The sequence below is a fragment of the Psammomys obesus genome, unplaced genomic scaffold, assembly GCF_907164565.1.
Source record: "Psammomys obesus unplaced genomic scaffold, mPsaObe1.curated_primary_1811, whole genome shotgun sequence".
Taxonomy (NCBI): Eukaryota; Metazoa; Chordata; class Mammalia; order Rodentia; family Muridae; genus Psammomys; species Psammomys obesus.
In genome coordinates this window covers 12,174,096-12,189,423 of record NW_026586383.1, presented here as the reverse complement: position 1 = coordinate 12,189,423, position 15,328 = coordinate 12,174,096, and the positions used below count along the sequence as shown (strand labels likewise).

The 15,328-nt window shown below is 41.5% G+C and overlaps 1 protein-coding gene across 3 annotated transcripts in view; it reads left to right on the top strand.

Moving 5' to 3' along the window:
* The first annotated feature begins 586 nt into the window (after nt 1–586).
* Nucleotides 587–15,328, top strand: part of LOC129672276 (sodium- and chloride-dependent transporter XTRP3) — a 79,002-nt gene continuing 64,260 nt past the window's right edge. The window contains exon 1 of one of the 3 annotated variants that reach the window (XM_055601584.1): nt 587–760. In XM_055601584.1, the coding sequence (XP_055457559.1) occupies nt 640–760 (121 nt within the window). In that variant the 5' untranslated portion in view covers nt 587–639. Of the gene's footprint in view, nt 761–902; nt 1,006–15,328 lie in introns of those variants that run through there. The other 2 variants (XM_055601583.1, XM_055601585.1) reach the window with 2 other exon arrangements.

The following is a 15,328-nucleotide window of genomic DNA, read 5'->3' as shown; positions in this document are numbered from 1 at the left end:
TGTTGCCTCACAGCAGTTGTTCAAAACCTGAGTCTGCCCACACTACAGGTGCAGGCAAGGGCCGGTACGTGCATGTGTGCTAGGACCTCACAAGCGCTAACGGAGTGCTCTGCCACTGAGCCTCCCCACCCATTTCTCTGTGCAAAAATCACCTCTGCTCTGGGTCCCTGTCTGTTTGTCTCCAGGACGTATCTTTTGCTTTGCCTAAATTGTCCCTGCATGTCTGATTTAGGTGAGCTAGGTGTTATAAACCAAAAGAAATTGCCCCAGTGGGTCAAAAGAAGTTAAGAACAAGTCAGCCCGTGGCATTTCAACATTCCCGCCACCTGAGTGTCAGCTCTGGAAGGATGGGGGTGTTGTGTTTTCCCGTTGCACAGCAGTGCCACGCATATAGTATTATCATCGATTAATCAGTAAGGGTTTGAGGAAGAGGAAACGTGATCCTTTCCCCGAGCTCTGAAGTCCACACCCGGGGCCAAGGAGGGGCGCCTTCCCTGCCGAGGCTCGGTAGGGTGGGGCTCGCCTTTCCCCACTCACCAGCCTCGCCCCTCCGGCGCACGTTAATGAGATTAGCAATTAAAAGGCGGGCAAGCGGTGGTGGCCAGAGGCCAGGCCCTGACAGAGGGCGAGCAGCCGGACATGGAGAAAGCACGGCCTCAGTGGGGCAACCCCCTGCAGTTCTTACTCGCCTGCGTCTCCTACGCCGTGGGCCTGGGCAATGTGTGGCGCTTCCCCTACCTGTGCCAGATGTACGGCGGAGGTGAGTGCGGACGCGCGGGTAGCGGAAGGTGCCTGGCAGCAGAGTGGCGGCGACGCTCTGTCCCGAGCGCCCCAGCTCAGGAAAGTGCGTGGTCTCACGCGCTGCAAGACGAGTGGTCCTTACGACAGTCCAGAACGGCAAGGCACGGGCTTTTCCTATGATTCTGCCTGGCGGTTCTGAGCCGGAGCTGTGGCTCCAGCAGGCGCTGGGAAGCGGCGAGGAGCCTGCGTCCCTTGGGAGGACAGGTGCGTCACCCACAGAGGTACAAAAGTAAGCAGTGCATTGCTTAACAGAACTTGCCATGCAACTTGCAGATCCAAAATTTAAGTCTCTGACCACAAGTTGGAACACAAGTCAAAAGGATCTTGAGCTATTTCTTGAAATTTTCTTAATAAAAAAAGATCGGTTTGTAGCTGTGAAGACTTGGTTTGGGCTTGGAATCACAGAAGGAAAAAAAAATTCTGGAGAATTTGTTTCTTGGTTCTGCTGTTGTTTTTATAAATGTTTCCTCTGACCCAGAGGGGAAGCTAGGGTGGGACAGAGCACCTCACTCTGCACTCACTTAACGGTGCCAAGAGCTGGGAACTCCTGGGACTCCTTCCGAAGTCCAACCACCCTTCTGGAGGCTGTATGGCATGAAAGAAGTAAGCCTTGGCATTAAAAAAAAAATCCCTTTTCAATTCCACTTTCTAAAACCTCATCTAAAGGAAAAATCAGTATGCCAACAGAGACAGAAAATAGTATGTTCAACATCTCTTAATAAGATCCAAATGTTAGAAACTTTCTAAGTCTTCAAAAAGGGGATTGGTTCAATAAATTGTAGAGCACCCACTTACTGGTGTGCTTGACAGCCATAAAGGTAAGGTTTCAATAAGATTTTAGCTTACTGTTTTTGTCCTATGATAAATGAAAGAAGTCAGATTCAAAACTGTGCAACATTTTTAAGCAGCTGTGCTTAAAACCGTACAGAGAAAAGAGAAGAAAAATATTTTAAAAAGTGTTAACAATAGTTCTCTTTGTGGCTCTTGTTTACCTAATAGTGTGTGTGTGTGTGTGTGTGTGTGTGTGTGTGTGTGTGTGTGTACATGTACATGGGGGAAGAGAGAGCGCTCTACTCAGCACTTTTTTCTCACCACCAAGACCGTGAAAGACATTAAATTAGTGTATTACAAAATTTAACCTGTTTAAGAAAATCCAACCCTCCCTCCTCCAGTCACTCCAGCCAGATCAAAATCAACTCAACCAAAGGTTAATTTATAGCTTTAAAGAAAAAACAATGCATTCTGAACTCTCTGGCTCCTTTATTTTAATTTGAAGTGTTCAAGTGCTCTATGTGGAGAGGACATGTGCCATCACATACTTCTAACACTTCATAACTGGCTTTGGAAATAATTATTTGTTAGAGGCAGATTGTCACATCTTTGTGTGCTTGCTATACCTGCCTTCGTACCTTTACCCTGGGTTCACAGTTCCCAACCACCAGGCCAGGTAAACCACACTGTCACATAACTGCTTAATCCCTGTTTATAGAGGCACCATCACCTGAACAGCCTTCAAGTGGCACAAGTGAGGTTAAGTGGTTTTGAAGTTGAATATGCATGGAGAGACCTTCAAGATACTAGAAGAAGCCGCCGAAGGGAATCCTGGGCCTGGTACAGTTGCTTAGCTGGGAAGACAGGTGGCTAGGGGCTGGGACTGAGGGTGGAGTAGATGAATGGATTAGTGTGGAGCAAGTGAGAGGGGGTAGTTGCAGGTTAGACAAATAGCAAATGTGTCCAGAACAAAATCTAAACTGTTTTTCCTGGCACAGTAGACATTTGACCATTTCTTGGCTGATATTTCCACTTCGTTCTATGCAATTCATCTTTGGCCCAGTCCCTAAGCTCCTCCATGCCTCAACTAGCCACAAGTTCACGTCCAGCTACCCACTAGGTGGCTCCTCTCTGCCTTGTGCTGCTATTTGCTTGGAGAGCTTCCGTGTGCCTCTCCCCTGCTGCTCTGACTCTCTCTCTCTCTCTCTCTCTCTCTCTCTCTCTCTCATTTTTGTTTTTCAAGCCAGGGTTTCCATGTGTGTAGGCATGGCTTTCTAGACCAGGCTGGCCTCAAACTCACAGAGATCCACCTGCCTCTGCCTCCCAAGTCCTGGGATTACAGGGGTGTGCCACCGTGCTGGCCTTTCTGACTTTCTTTACCTGTGAAGTCAAATGAGCACTTGGTCACAAACACTGGGAGCTTTAGAATTTTTCTCTTACCCTGCTCACCCTGTCCCCCAGTGCAGTGAAGCCAGAGAAAGTGCTCCATGAAACTTAATGAATGAATAAGCAAGACCTGCAATAAAGAGCCTTTATTTCAAGCTGAGAAGATAGCTTAGTCGATAAAGCACTTGCTGTGCAACCCTCAGGATCAAAGTTTGGATCCTCAGAACCCAGGTAAACATCTTGCAGATAAGAGTCTGTACTCAGGAAGCAAAGACAAGGTCCTTAGAGTCAGCTGGGTAGCTAGACTAGCTAGACTAGCCTATCACCAAACTCTGAGTTCAAGTAAGAGACCTTATCTCAGTTAATAAAGTGGAGACCGAAGAAGGAAAACATCCACCATCAACTTCAGACTCGCACTAATGAACACGCACACACACAGAGTCCTCAATGGGGGATGCTGGTAGCATCCCACCTCACTTTGGATCTATAGTAGTCGACTGCCAACAAGTTATTAACATTATCCCCAAACCAAATGGTTTCAACGCAGTCTTGGCTTCCATGGTAAGGATGGACTCCAGAGAAGTGCTTCTAACCTGTGGGTCGCAGGTTTTTAACAAACCTCTATCTCCCAAGGTATTTATGTTATGATTTGTATCAATATCAAAATTACAGTATGAAGTAGCAACAAAGTAATTGTTGTGGTTGGGGGTCCCCACAACATGAGGAACTATATGAAAGTTGAGAACCACTGCTCTAGAACCTAGAGACACAGATATAATCGCAGCAGTCAACAACAAGCTTGTCTATAAACTGCCAAAATACCTCCCAGAATCAAACAGTTTAGAATCCTTTGTAAGGAATTCTGTTGTGACGGTTCCCTTCAGGCAGCCCTAAACAAAGAATGTTAATTCTGAGGATTATGTCCCAGGTGTCACTTTACTCTGCACAACTCTACCTGCCACCCCAACCCCTGCACCAAAGACCAAAAAAAAAAAAAAAAAAAAAAAAGGATGATAAAGAAACTTGAAAAAATCCCATTTTCAAAAAAGTCAGCAGACCAAAGTCTAAGGTGTTAATTCCTTCTGAAATGCAAATATACTAAATACCAATATTCAAAAACATATACCTAACAGCAGCTTATATGAATGTGTATGTGTGTTCAAATGCATGTAAAATGCATGCAAGAGAACAATTGTGTGGCTAGAGAAAGGAATATGGGTTCCCCTCTTAATTATTCTCTAGATGATATTTTTTTTTAAAAAGGGGGAAAATCAGAGCCCATCTGACTCTTTAGAGGGTCAATGTCACTCTCAAAGTTAATGTTCCATCCATCTTCAAGCCCTCATTTCTGTCCAGAACAGGAAGTGAAGTGTTTTAGCCCCCTTAATTCTGCTAACCCGAATTACTCAAAATGTTACATGGATTTCCCCTCAGAGACCCAAAATCTGACATTTTATAAACAAGCCTGAGACTGATACTGCCAGTCTGAGACCATACATTGGAAGAAAGGTCAGGGTCGTTCAAATGCCCCCATTATATCTGGGGTAGGGACTTGGCCTACCATGCTGGGTCCTAAGTCATAGCATTTGCTTTCCATCCTGGTATAAACATCCCCACTGTGGCTGGCTCCAGAATGCCACATAGTCCCCAGGATGCAAGCCTGAAAAGAGATGAAGACTGCTAGCTGTGTGAGCTGCTCTGGGAGGGCCTGTCCACTGGAGTCAGGGATTATGGTAATCATGGCTCAAACCAACATCCAGCCTGGGCATGGTGCACACCAAAGTGTCCAGAAGTGGACAATGTACACTTAGAGTATGTGCATGCACATTCTGGCTGTGTCTTGTACTGTTTCTATAGTTCTCAGTGGAACAGGACCTGGGTGTCAGAGAATGGACATTAAGCCTGTTGCTAGCACATACAATTTCCAAAATGAGCTTCATGTGGTAGGCCCTAAAAGTTGTCTTCTGGGCCATAGAGGACCCCTCAGCTGCCCTTCACCATGTTTCCAGCATCAGTCCTAGTGACAGCCTACTCCACTGGGCTTCTGGCACACGTCTATCAGGCATGCTGTAGAATGTTTTCTACAGATGTTCAGGTCAGTCTTCACAGCACTCCTAGGATTGACCCTGTTTGTTACAGAGGAAAAACATTCCCAGAGAAGCAAAGGTAGCTTCAGGAGAAATAAGTGAGATTCAAACTATCCCTATCTCCAAATGGGACTTTCTCTAGCACTCTGTAGCTTCTGTATAAACACAGAACTTGCTGTTGTTCTTTCAGTCAGGGCTTCAGATGGACATCGGAGGAGCCTGGCCAAGAGCTTGGGTATCTGTGTTCTCCTTTAAGAGTCCCATGTCCCTTTCATTCCAGCTTCTTCTCTATTTCTGTCCTTCTCTGAGTACACACAACAATGTCTGATGTCCTCCTCTACTCTGTACTTAACTTTCTCATCCTTCCCTGCAGACCTCCTCCTCAAATTGAAACATTCCAGGCAGCCCTCCTAGGCTTAGCCCTACTAAGTCATCCCTTCTCTGTGGCGATGGATCTCATGCCACAGTGGAAACTGCCAAAGACCAGCTTCCATATCACAGAGTAAACTGAGGCAGGACACAGATAGGCAGCTAGCTGATCACCCAGCAGACTTTCTCTGAGGGTAAAAAGGTTGATTCTCCAGGCTGGAATGGATTGTTACTGAAGGGGACTTCCACTGATGGTGGCAATCATAGGCCAGAACTGATTGTAAATGGCAGAGGGCCAGAGTTGATGACTCCTGGCATGGGGTGCTACTGATGTTAGCAACTAGAGAAAAGGAAAGAAGGAGAAGATAGACCTTGCCCATGCATGTATGTACACACATACGTGTGTGCATGCAAAGCAAAACAAGCTCCAATGAACAAGTCCAACAAGCCTCAACTGTTATTGGATGGATGGAGCAAATTTCAAAGAAGGGGCTCCAGCCAATTTACATACATACACATATACAATTATGCATACTGGGTGGGTGGACCAAACTTCAACAGGCTCTAACAACTTTTTTTTTTTCTCCCACAGCTTATATATCCCAGCAAAATCTTTCAAGCAGTATAAAAATTACAATGTGATTACATTCTATTTTTCTTTAAGTAAACAATTACAATGAGTATGTGTAAGAAAAACATGTTTCCAATACCTTCATGTGATCAAATGTTTTATATATTATGGGTGAGAAAAAGTATAAAAAATAAATTATTCCCAAGAACCCAGAAACATTTATAAGTAAGCAACTTGTTATAGATTAGCAAAGTGTAAACAAGCAAGCTAAATTTTCAGCCAGTTTCTCTTTACTGGCAGCTCTCAGTTTGCGGTTACAAAGAAATACTCAATTATCTTAAGATGTAATCTTATAAAGATTTTAAAAGAATCACAACTCTGAACTTTTATATAAAAACAGTCATTTCTACTTTAAATCCTCTGGGTGAACATCTGCTAACTAATAATTTTATTAAATCAGGAAGTTGAGGACAAAAATGGGTACAAGAAATTAATCACCTTGAAGCCCAGTTTCAGTGAGAGAGTCTCATCAGCTAGTGCTAATTGGGGTATTGTTCTTGCTCCAACCTCAAAAAGCCTCTAGATCAGCTATGAAGACGGTGCTTTTCTGAACTTCAAATTGTTCCCAAAGATTTTCTACATCAGAGCCACTAGCAAAAACATCTTTACCTAACCTTCCTAAACAATCTATTTTTCCAAATTTTTCCTAAAGGTACTGGTCATTGCTAACAATCTACACCTCTAAGTTCTTTCCAAGGGTGGTGACTGAGTCATGAATATGTTCTGGCAACAATGAGTGCCAGTGATACTGCCCAGTGAGAGGCTGGAAGCCCCCTTAGAGTGTTCATTACAACTCAGATATGGGGGATGGGGTGACTGCAAGGGCAACAGCAGTGTGATGCTCCATAACAGCATAAAGTCCTCAGGACACGTAGTCCATGGGGCTCTGCCTCCAGAGGTATGCCTTGCTAACCATTCTAAAGCTGTTTGCTGTTCCTCCTGCACAGCCTCTGACAGGAGAGGATAAATGAAAAGACTCAGTGTCCATGTGTTGGTAAAAAAACCTCCATTCATTGCATGAATCATTATCAGCTGTAAATATGTATATGTATATATATGTGCATGCATGCATTCCCAGTGTCCTACCTCCAGACTGAGTTAGACTAGGTATGAGCCTAAAGAGTTTTAAAACTTCCCCACTCCATTCTTTACAGCCTGTAATCACTGTCTTATATTTTGTTTTAAGCAGTAAGGGGCATAAAACAATTAAAAATGAAAAATATAAACCTATTCACTTAGGCCAGTCCATAGTCATTGATTATCAGCCACAAAATAGAACTTACATTATTGGGGAACCAGCAGTGATGGAGACTACACTGGGGCAGGAAGGGGGCAAATGTGAACCATCCTATGACAGGTGGAGCTGTCACAGAAGGCTGTTTACTGAAAAAACCGAAGGACTTGATGCATGAGGGAGTCTAGAAAGCCTCTAGCAATGGCATCATTAAATGAGAGAGAGTGAAGGATAAACTACTCCAAGCAGGGTAAACTGTGCAAAAGGCACGAGAGCATACATCTGAGGAAAATGATCATAAACTCCAGGTGGCTGTGATACGTGAAGCAGAGACCAAGGCAATGGTAGGAAAGGTGAGAGGGGGTGAAGAAGCAGTCAGCAGTGAGGGCCCTCAAGGGCCCTGGTCCACAGGCTGAAGAAGAACTTCACTTTTCACTCAAGGGCAAAGCCAGAGCTGAGCCAGAGAATGCTGTGGTCGTCACTATGAAGCACACCAGGATGGTGGCCAGGGGTATACTGTGTAGTGGATGAAGGGGAGGATGTTACCAGAGAGGTAAGGACTAGGAGAGAGATTCTGGAAGCTTTAGATACAGGTGGTCATGGAGAATAAGAATGTCTTCAATTTTCCTCACCTGTGCTTTTGCTCTTAGTTTCTAAAACATGGACCTGAGTCAACCCCAGTGGAAATTTCTAGAGTAAAGTGAAGTAGGAAAGAGAAAGAGAATGAAGAAGTAGGACTAGGACGGGGTCATTGAGCAGAACAGTGGTTCTTCAAGTGGTCCCCATCACAGCAAGCTGCAGGCTCATCTAGCATATCCTTCTTTTTTTTTTTCTTTATTAATTACACTTTACTCACTTTGTATTCCCCCCCCCCCCGTGGTTCCCTCTCTCCTCCCGTCCCAATCCCTCCCTTCCTCCACCCTCTGCATGCATGCCCCTCCCCAAGTCCACTGATAGGGGAGGTCTTCTTTTCCTTCCTTCTGATCCTAGTCAATTAGGTCTCATCAGGAGTGGCTGCATTGTCTTCTTCTGTGGCCTTGTAATGCTGCTTCCCCCTCAGGGGGAGGTAATTAAAGAGCAGGCCAATCAGTTCATGTCAGAGACAGTCCCTGTTCCTATCACAATGGAACCCACTTGGATACCGAACTGCCTTGGGCTACATCTGTGCAGGGGTCTTAGGTTATCTCCACCAATAGTCCTTGGTTGGAATAGCAGTCTCAGGAAAGACCCCTGTGCTCAGATTTTTTGGTTCTGTTGCTCTCCTTGTGGAGTTCCTGTCCTCTTCAGATCTTACTGTTTCCCACTTCTTTCCTAAGATTCCCTGCATTCTGCCCAAAGGTTGCCCATAAGTCTCAGTATCTACATTGATAGTCTGCAGGGCAGAGCTTTTCAGAGGTCCTCTGTGTCAGGCTCCTGACTTGTTCCCTCTTTTCTCCTTCTTTTGATATCCTGCCTCTTTGCCTTTCTGGATAGGAATTGAGCATTTTAGCAAGAGTCCTCCCTCTTGATTAGTTTCTTTAGGTGTACAGATTTTAGTATGTTTATCCTATATTATATGTCTATATGAGTGAGTATATACCGTGTACATCTTTCTGCTTCTGAGATAGCTCACTCAGGATAATCTTTTCCAGATCCTACCACTTACCTGCAAATTTCATGATTTCCTTGTTTTTTATTGCTGAGTAATATTCCATTGTGTAGATATACCACAATTTGTGCATCCATTCCTCCACTGAGGGGCATCTGGGCTGTTTCCAGCTTCTGGCTATTACAAATAAGGCTGCTACAAACATGGTTGAGCAAATGTCCTTATTGTGTACTTGAGAATCTTTTGGATATATGCCTAGGAGTGGTACAGCTGGATCTTGAGGAAGCGCTATTCCTAGTTGTCTGAGAAAGCGCCAGATTGCTTTCCAGAGTGGTTGTACAAGTTTACATTCCCACCAGCAGTGGAGGAGGGTTCCCCTTTCTCCACAGCCTCTCCAGCATGTGTTGTCTCTTGAGTTTTTGATATTAGCCATTCTGATGGGTATAGGGTGAAATCTTAGGGTCGTTTTGATTTGCATTTCCCTGATGGCTAATGAGGTTGAGCATTCTTTAAGTGTTTCTCTGCCATTCGATTTTTGAAAAGATGCCAAATCCATTCAATGGAAAAAAGACAGCATCTTTAACAAATGGTGCTGGTCTAACTGGAAGTCTACATGTAGAAAAATGCAAATAGATCCATACTTATCACCCTGCACAAAACTAAAGTCCAAATGGATCAAAGACCTCATATAAAACTAAACACACTAAACCGCTTAGAAGAAAAAGTGGGGAATACCCTTGAACTCATTGGCACAGGAGACAACTTCCTGAACAGAACACCAACAGCACAGGCTCTAAGAGCAACAATCAATAAATGGGACCTTATAAAACTGAAAAGCTTCTGTAAAGCAAAGGACACTGTACTCAGTACAAAACAACAGTATCTGACAGAGGGCTAATATCTAGTATATATAAAGAACTAAAGAAGTTAAACAGCAAAAAAATCAAGTAATCCAATTAAAAAACGGGTACAGAGCTAAACAGAGAATTCTCAATAGCATATGCTTCTTAAATCGAAAAAGTTCATGCCTCAAGAAGGAGATCAGGTTCCTGGATGCTTGTTTTGTGGGTTTTGTAGAGGACACAGGTATGTGAGTGGAGGGAGACCAAGAGCCTGTCAGTTGTTAGCTTTGGGTTTTCTATCTCTTTTTTGAGTCTCAAAGAGATAGAACACAAATGGCTTGGCCCTAGGGATAAATGTCACACAGAAAAGAATCTTCCAGTGAGATTCTTGGGTTTAGCAGATAGGATAATACTGTGATAATTATACAGATAAGTAATTGCATGTTCCAGAATAACTTATTGTATGAGTAGAAATTCTGAAAAATAGAGAAATATGTGAATAATAAAATAGAAAATTGGGGTCTAGATATGTAGCCTTAGTAGTAAGACATTCACCTAGCAAAAATAAGACCCTAGGTTGAATCCTTAGTACAAAAACCAAAAACAAACAATAGTAAAAAAAACCCTGAAATTCCACCACCCAGAGATAATAAGTATTTTTATTTAAAAAATTAGAACCACATTTTACATGTAATTTGATGTTTTGCTCTTAAAATTAATCTAGCCTAGGGGTCAGCAAAATGGTTCGGTGAGTAAAGGCTCTTGCTTCCAAGCCTGACGACTTGAATTCAATCTCCAGAACCACATGATGGAAAGAGAGAGCCAATTCCTGCACATTATCCTCTGACCTTTGCATGTGACTTCTATACACATGTCTTGGCATATGTGAGTGACCCCATCATACATAAACATAGAGAGACAGAGACAGGAAAGAGAGATAGACACAGAGAGAGAGACAGAGAGAGCACCTAGCCAGACATGATAAATAACAGCACACAGGTAGTTAAGGCAGAGAAATTTTGAGTTCAAGACCAGTCTATGATATGTAATAAAATCCAGTAGAGGAAGAAGAGGAAGAAGAAAAAGAAAAAAGGAAGAAAAAGGAAAGAAAGGAAGAAACAATGAAGGGAAAATCTGTTATAATCATTATCAAAGTCATGTCATATTCTTTAAAAAATAGCTTTATAGCACTCCATTTATAGAGGTAACAACACATTTAACCATTTTCCATTTGCGGAACCTAATTGCTTTAAAGTTTGACCCTTTATTATTGAGTCAAAATAATTGACTCAATAGTGGAGGAGTTGGATCCATTTATAATCACTATCAGACTATATTAGCTATTATTTTTATTCATGTTTTATGCTACATTGCTGTTTATTTTATTCTCTTATGAAATATATTTGCAGCTGGGTGCTGTGATGCACACCTATAATCCCAGCACTGGGGGAAGCAGAGGCAGGCAAACTCTATGAGATCGAGGCCAGCCTAGTCTACAAAGCAAGTCCAGGACAGCCAAGGTTACACAGAGAAACCCTGTCTCAAAAAAATTATATGTTTATATGTATGTATGTGTGTGTGTATATATATATATATATATATATATATATATATTCTTTTTTCTCTCAAATGATTACAATTAAATTCTGATATTGCTCTACTAATAGTTAATTCAAATGTTTGAAAAAATATTTATTTCCTCCATCATTATCAGGAATGAAATGCTATGTTTGATAGCATCCTGTGGAATTTATATTTTTAACACATTGACATTCCATTTTATATTGTTATAACTGAATATTACCAAGTGAGTAATTTATAAAGCATAAGTGTGTGTTTAGCTCATGAATCTGAAGGCTGGACACTTTGACTATGATGCCTCTATAGGCTACTTTTTGCATTGCTATTTCAACACCTGACAAAGATAACTTTAGGAAAGAAGAGTCCATTTGGCTCACAGCTTTAGGGTACAATCTGTCCTAGCAGTGACAGCAGCAAAGCATGAAAGTTGCTGTTTTCCCTGCTACCACCACCACTCTCACATCTATTTTCATCTCTACACACACACACACACACACACACACACACTCAATTGCTCCTTACCTTATATTTTAATTTTTAAAAACACTTATTTTAACTTTATGTGTATGAGAGTTTTGTCTACACGTATGCCTGTGTACCATGTATATGCCTGGTACGCAAGAAGGGCAGAAGAGGGTGTTGAATTCCCTGAACAGGAGTTACAGATAGTTGTTAGCTACCATGCAAGAGCAGCAAGTGCTCTTAACCACTGAGTCATATCTCCAGCCCATATAACTTATTTTTTTCAGACTGAGCTTACTGAACCTGAAGCTCATCAATTCTGTCAGACTATCTGGCCAGCAAGCCCCAAGGATTTACTGTCTTCTGTCTCAGTGCTGGGATAGAAGGTGTACTCAGCTTTTTCTGTGGGTGTTGGGATCAAAACTCAGGTCTTCATATTTGAAGGACAAGAACTTAACTGACTCACCCTCATTCCAGAACTCTAGCTCACTGAATGGTACCCCCATATTTAAGGTATGTCTTCCCTTCCAAGTTAAAAATTTTGGAAACATCCTCACTGGTACAGAGGTGTGCTCCTACAATGATTCTAAATGTAATCACATTAACAATGAAGACTGAGCATCACAGTGTGGTTCACCCAGTATCTGGTGAGTTTATCCATATGTTCCATTAATTCATTAATCCAGAGCCCCCATGACCCAATCATCTCTCCTAGGTGCCACTTCTGCATATCATTACCATGTGAGTTAAGGACTTAAGTTTCCAACACATGAACCTTGAGGGACACTTTCAAACACAGCATACTTTTCCTTTTTCCTCCTTTCCTTACCCCATTCTACTTAGCACATTTTAAAAATATAGTCTGGTATTCATATGTGTAATAGCAATGATTTTACTGTTAATAACACATTTTCATATGCATGAATTCCTTTTCTCTTATCTTTATATATATATTCTTTTATATTATAGTGTTACATTATTCCAATGAAATCAACAGGTTTTGGGTTTTTTTTTTCTTTTTTAGGAGGGCAGGGGGAGGCTTGAGAGGCTACACAGGGTTTCTCTGTGTAGCCCTGGTTGTCCTCCTGGAACTCAGTCTCTAGCTCACAGAGATCTGCCTGTTTCTTTTACCTGTTCTGGGATTAAAGGCATGTGCCACTACTACTTAGCTACTTTTTAATCTTTATGAAAACTTTTTTCCTGTGGTGTTCTTCATTGCCTGATGATATCCAATAACCATAAATCCTCCCTGTTTTCTTCTCTTTCTCACAGCAAGTCTATTTCAAAGGATGGCATTTGTTCTAACATTCTGGTCTTCTGTGTTGATAAACAGTTTCTTATCATAAGTTCAGAGAGTGCCTCTGACTGCCCATCCCTACGGGTAGACTTCACTGTGACTTATCTAATGCGCACACAAGGAAAGTCAAAGGACGATAAAATAGTTCTATCTAAATTTTAAGCTGTTTTCTTAAAATCTATTTTTTGTTTGTGTCGAATTCAGAGGACAATTTTTGAGAATCAGTTTTCTCCTTCTACCAAGTGTGTCCGAGGAATCAAACTCAGATCATCAGTATTGGTCAAAAGCTCCTTCACCTGCTAAGCCTCTTACTGCACCTATGTGAATTTTTTATTAGCAACATAAGTAACTTTCAAGACGTTTCCACCATTATCCTCCAGTACCACAGAAAGAAATGTGTCCTTAGGGATCAAGGAGGGAGCACAAATTTTATCTCAACTGTAAGGAGCAAGAAAAGAGGGTTTGCCCAGGTATGAGACTGGGGTAAAATATGCAGAGTACCACAGTGGCTGACAAAACAAGGGAGACACCTATAAGCTGGGAGCCAGAAAGCCAGTGGGAAGGTGTGGTGTGCATGGTATGATGCTGGTAAAGATAGATTGGCAGGTTCCAAGGAAGCAAGGAAAAAGAATGTTACTAAGTGTCCCACCCACCCAAGGTAACAGAGACATACAGGTGGCAGGGATGCTAACAAAAAAATGCTCATATGTGTTCCAGTTATCTGTTGTGCATGACAAGCCGCTTGAAAATGATAGAACGTAAGACGGGCAGAGGAATTATAAAATACAACTAGTGCAGAAATCACCATTTTAGGTAAGAATTATTTGTTCATGTAAAACCACCACACAAAAGAATGAGAATGTAGCAGGTCCCAAAATCCTTCAGGTCAGGTGCAGTGCCTGTGATGTGGCATTTAGGAGGCTGAGGCGGGCAGACATCAGCCTAAGCTAGAGTGAGACCACGTTCTAGAACAAAACAAGCGAAAAGTATCCCCCCCAATGTTCTGTATTGTCTCAAAGGGAAGAGTTAAGTTTCAGCAGAGAAATCTAGCAAACATCACGTAAGCCACATGAGTCAAGTCAACATTGCCAAGAAGGATCAAATGGACCCCTTGTACCTCTGAAGGAGGTCGTCCGCGCACTCTTGTCTTTCTGCCAGAACCTCAGATGAGAGGCATTCCACAAATAACTCTCTGGTAAATTTCTGAGTGCCAAATTCATTAAGATAGATAGATAGCATGCAGAAAGGGGAGAGAGGGTGGGATCGGGAGGGGAGGAGGGAGGGGCTTATGGGGGGATACAAAATGAATAAAGTGTAATTAATAAAAATTTAAAAAAAAATGACCTATTAGAAAATACACTGGTATGGGAAAAGTGAATGATAGAGTTCAACAAGAATAGAATGGTATGAGCTTTCAAATATTAGAGATTTAGAATATAGAAGATATTGTAATGTACACTTAATTTCTTATGTACCATATATTTACATTGTTTTATAATTAATGTGCACTATTGAATGTATTTTCTGTGTATTTAATTGTATATGAAGTATTGAGGCAGCTTACTTATTACATATAATTCCAGCAGCAAAAGTAAAAGCATAAATTCAGATTAGAAGATTCTGAACTCTTTATGCGAGATGTCCCAATTGCTGCACACAAATTATACTAAAAATGAAACTATGCATCTTTTTTTGAATACATTATTTTCTCATCTTCAATAAAGCAGAATGCTATTGTATCAAAAAAAATTAAATTCAAGCTAAGTTGTGAGAACTTTTGGAATTTTAAATGCAGGTGGTCAGATTCCATACTCTCGCTTTGGTTCAACATACTATACTATGCAAATACTATACTGCGTCTGTATCATAAAATTATGCCTATTTTCTTTATGACATTTATCATAATGTCTATTTGTTCATATATTTAGTATATTCATGTAGTTTTTACTTTCTGTTTTAAACTTCTGTTGATAAACAAGGAGCATACATTTTCTGTTTATAGACATCTGTCCATTGTTTAGCACAAGAACAGGTTTCTGGTAAGGATTTACTTAAACCCTTGTTGAACTAATAAATAAGTGTATGCCACCAATTTTTATAACAACACAACTGGGGGGTACCCAAAAGATGATGTGCTCACTAGAGGTTTTACAATTATATGTAGAAAATAAAATTGTATAATAAGAAAAAAGATAGATAGATAGATAGATAGATAGATAGAGATAGATAGATAGATAGATAGATAGATAGATAGATAGATAGATAGATAGATAGATAGA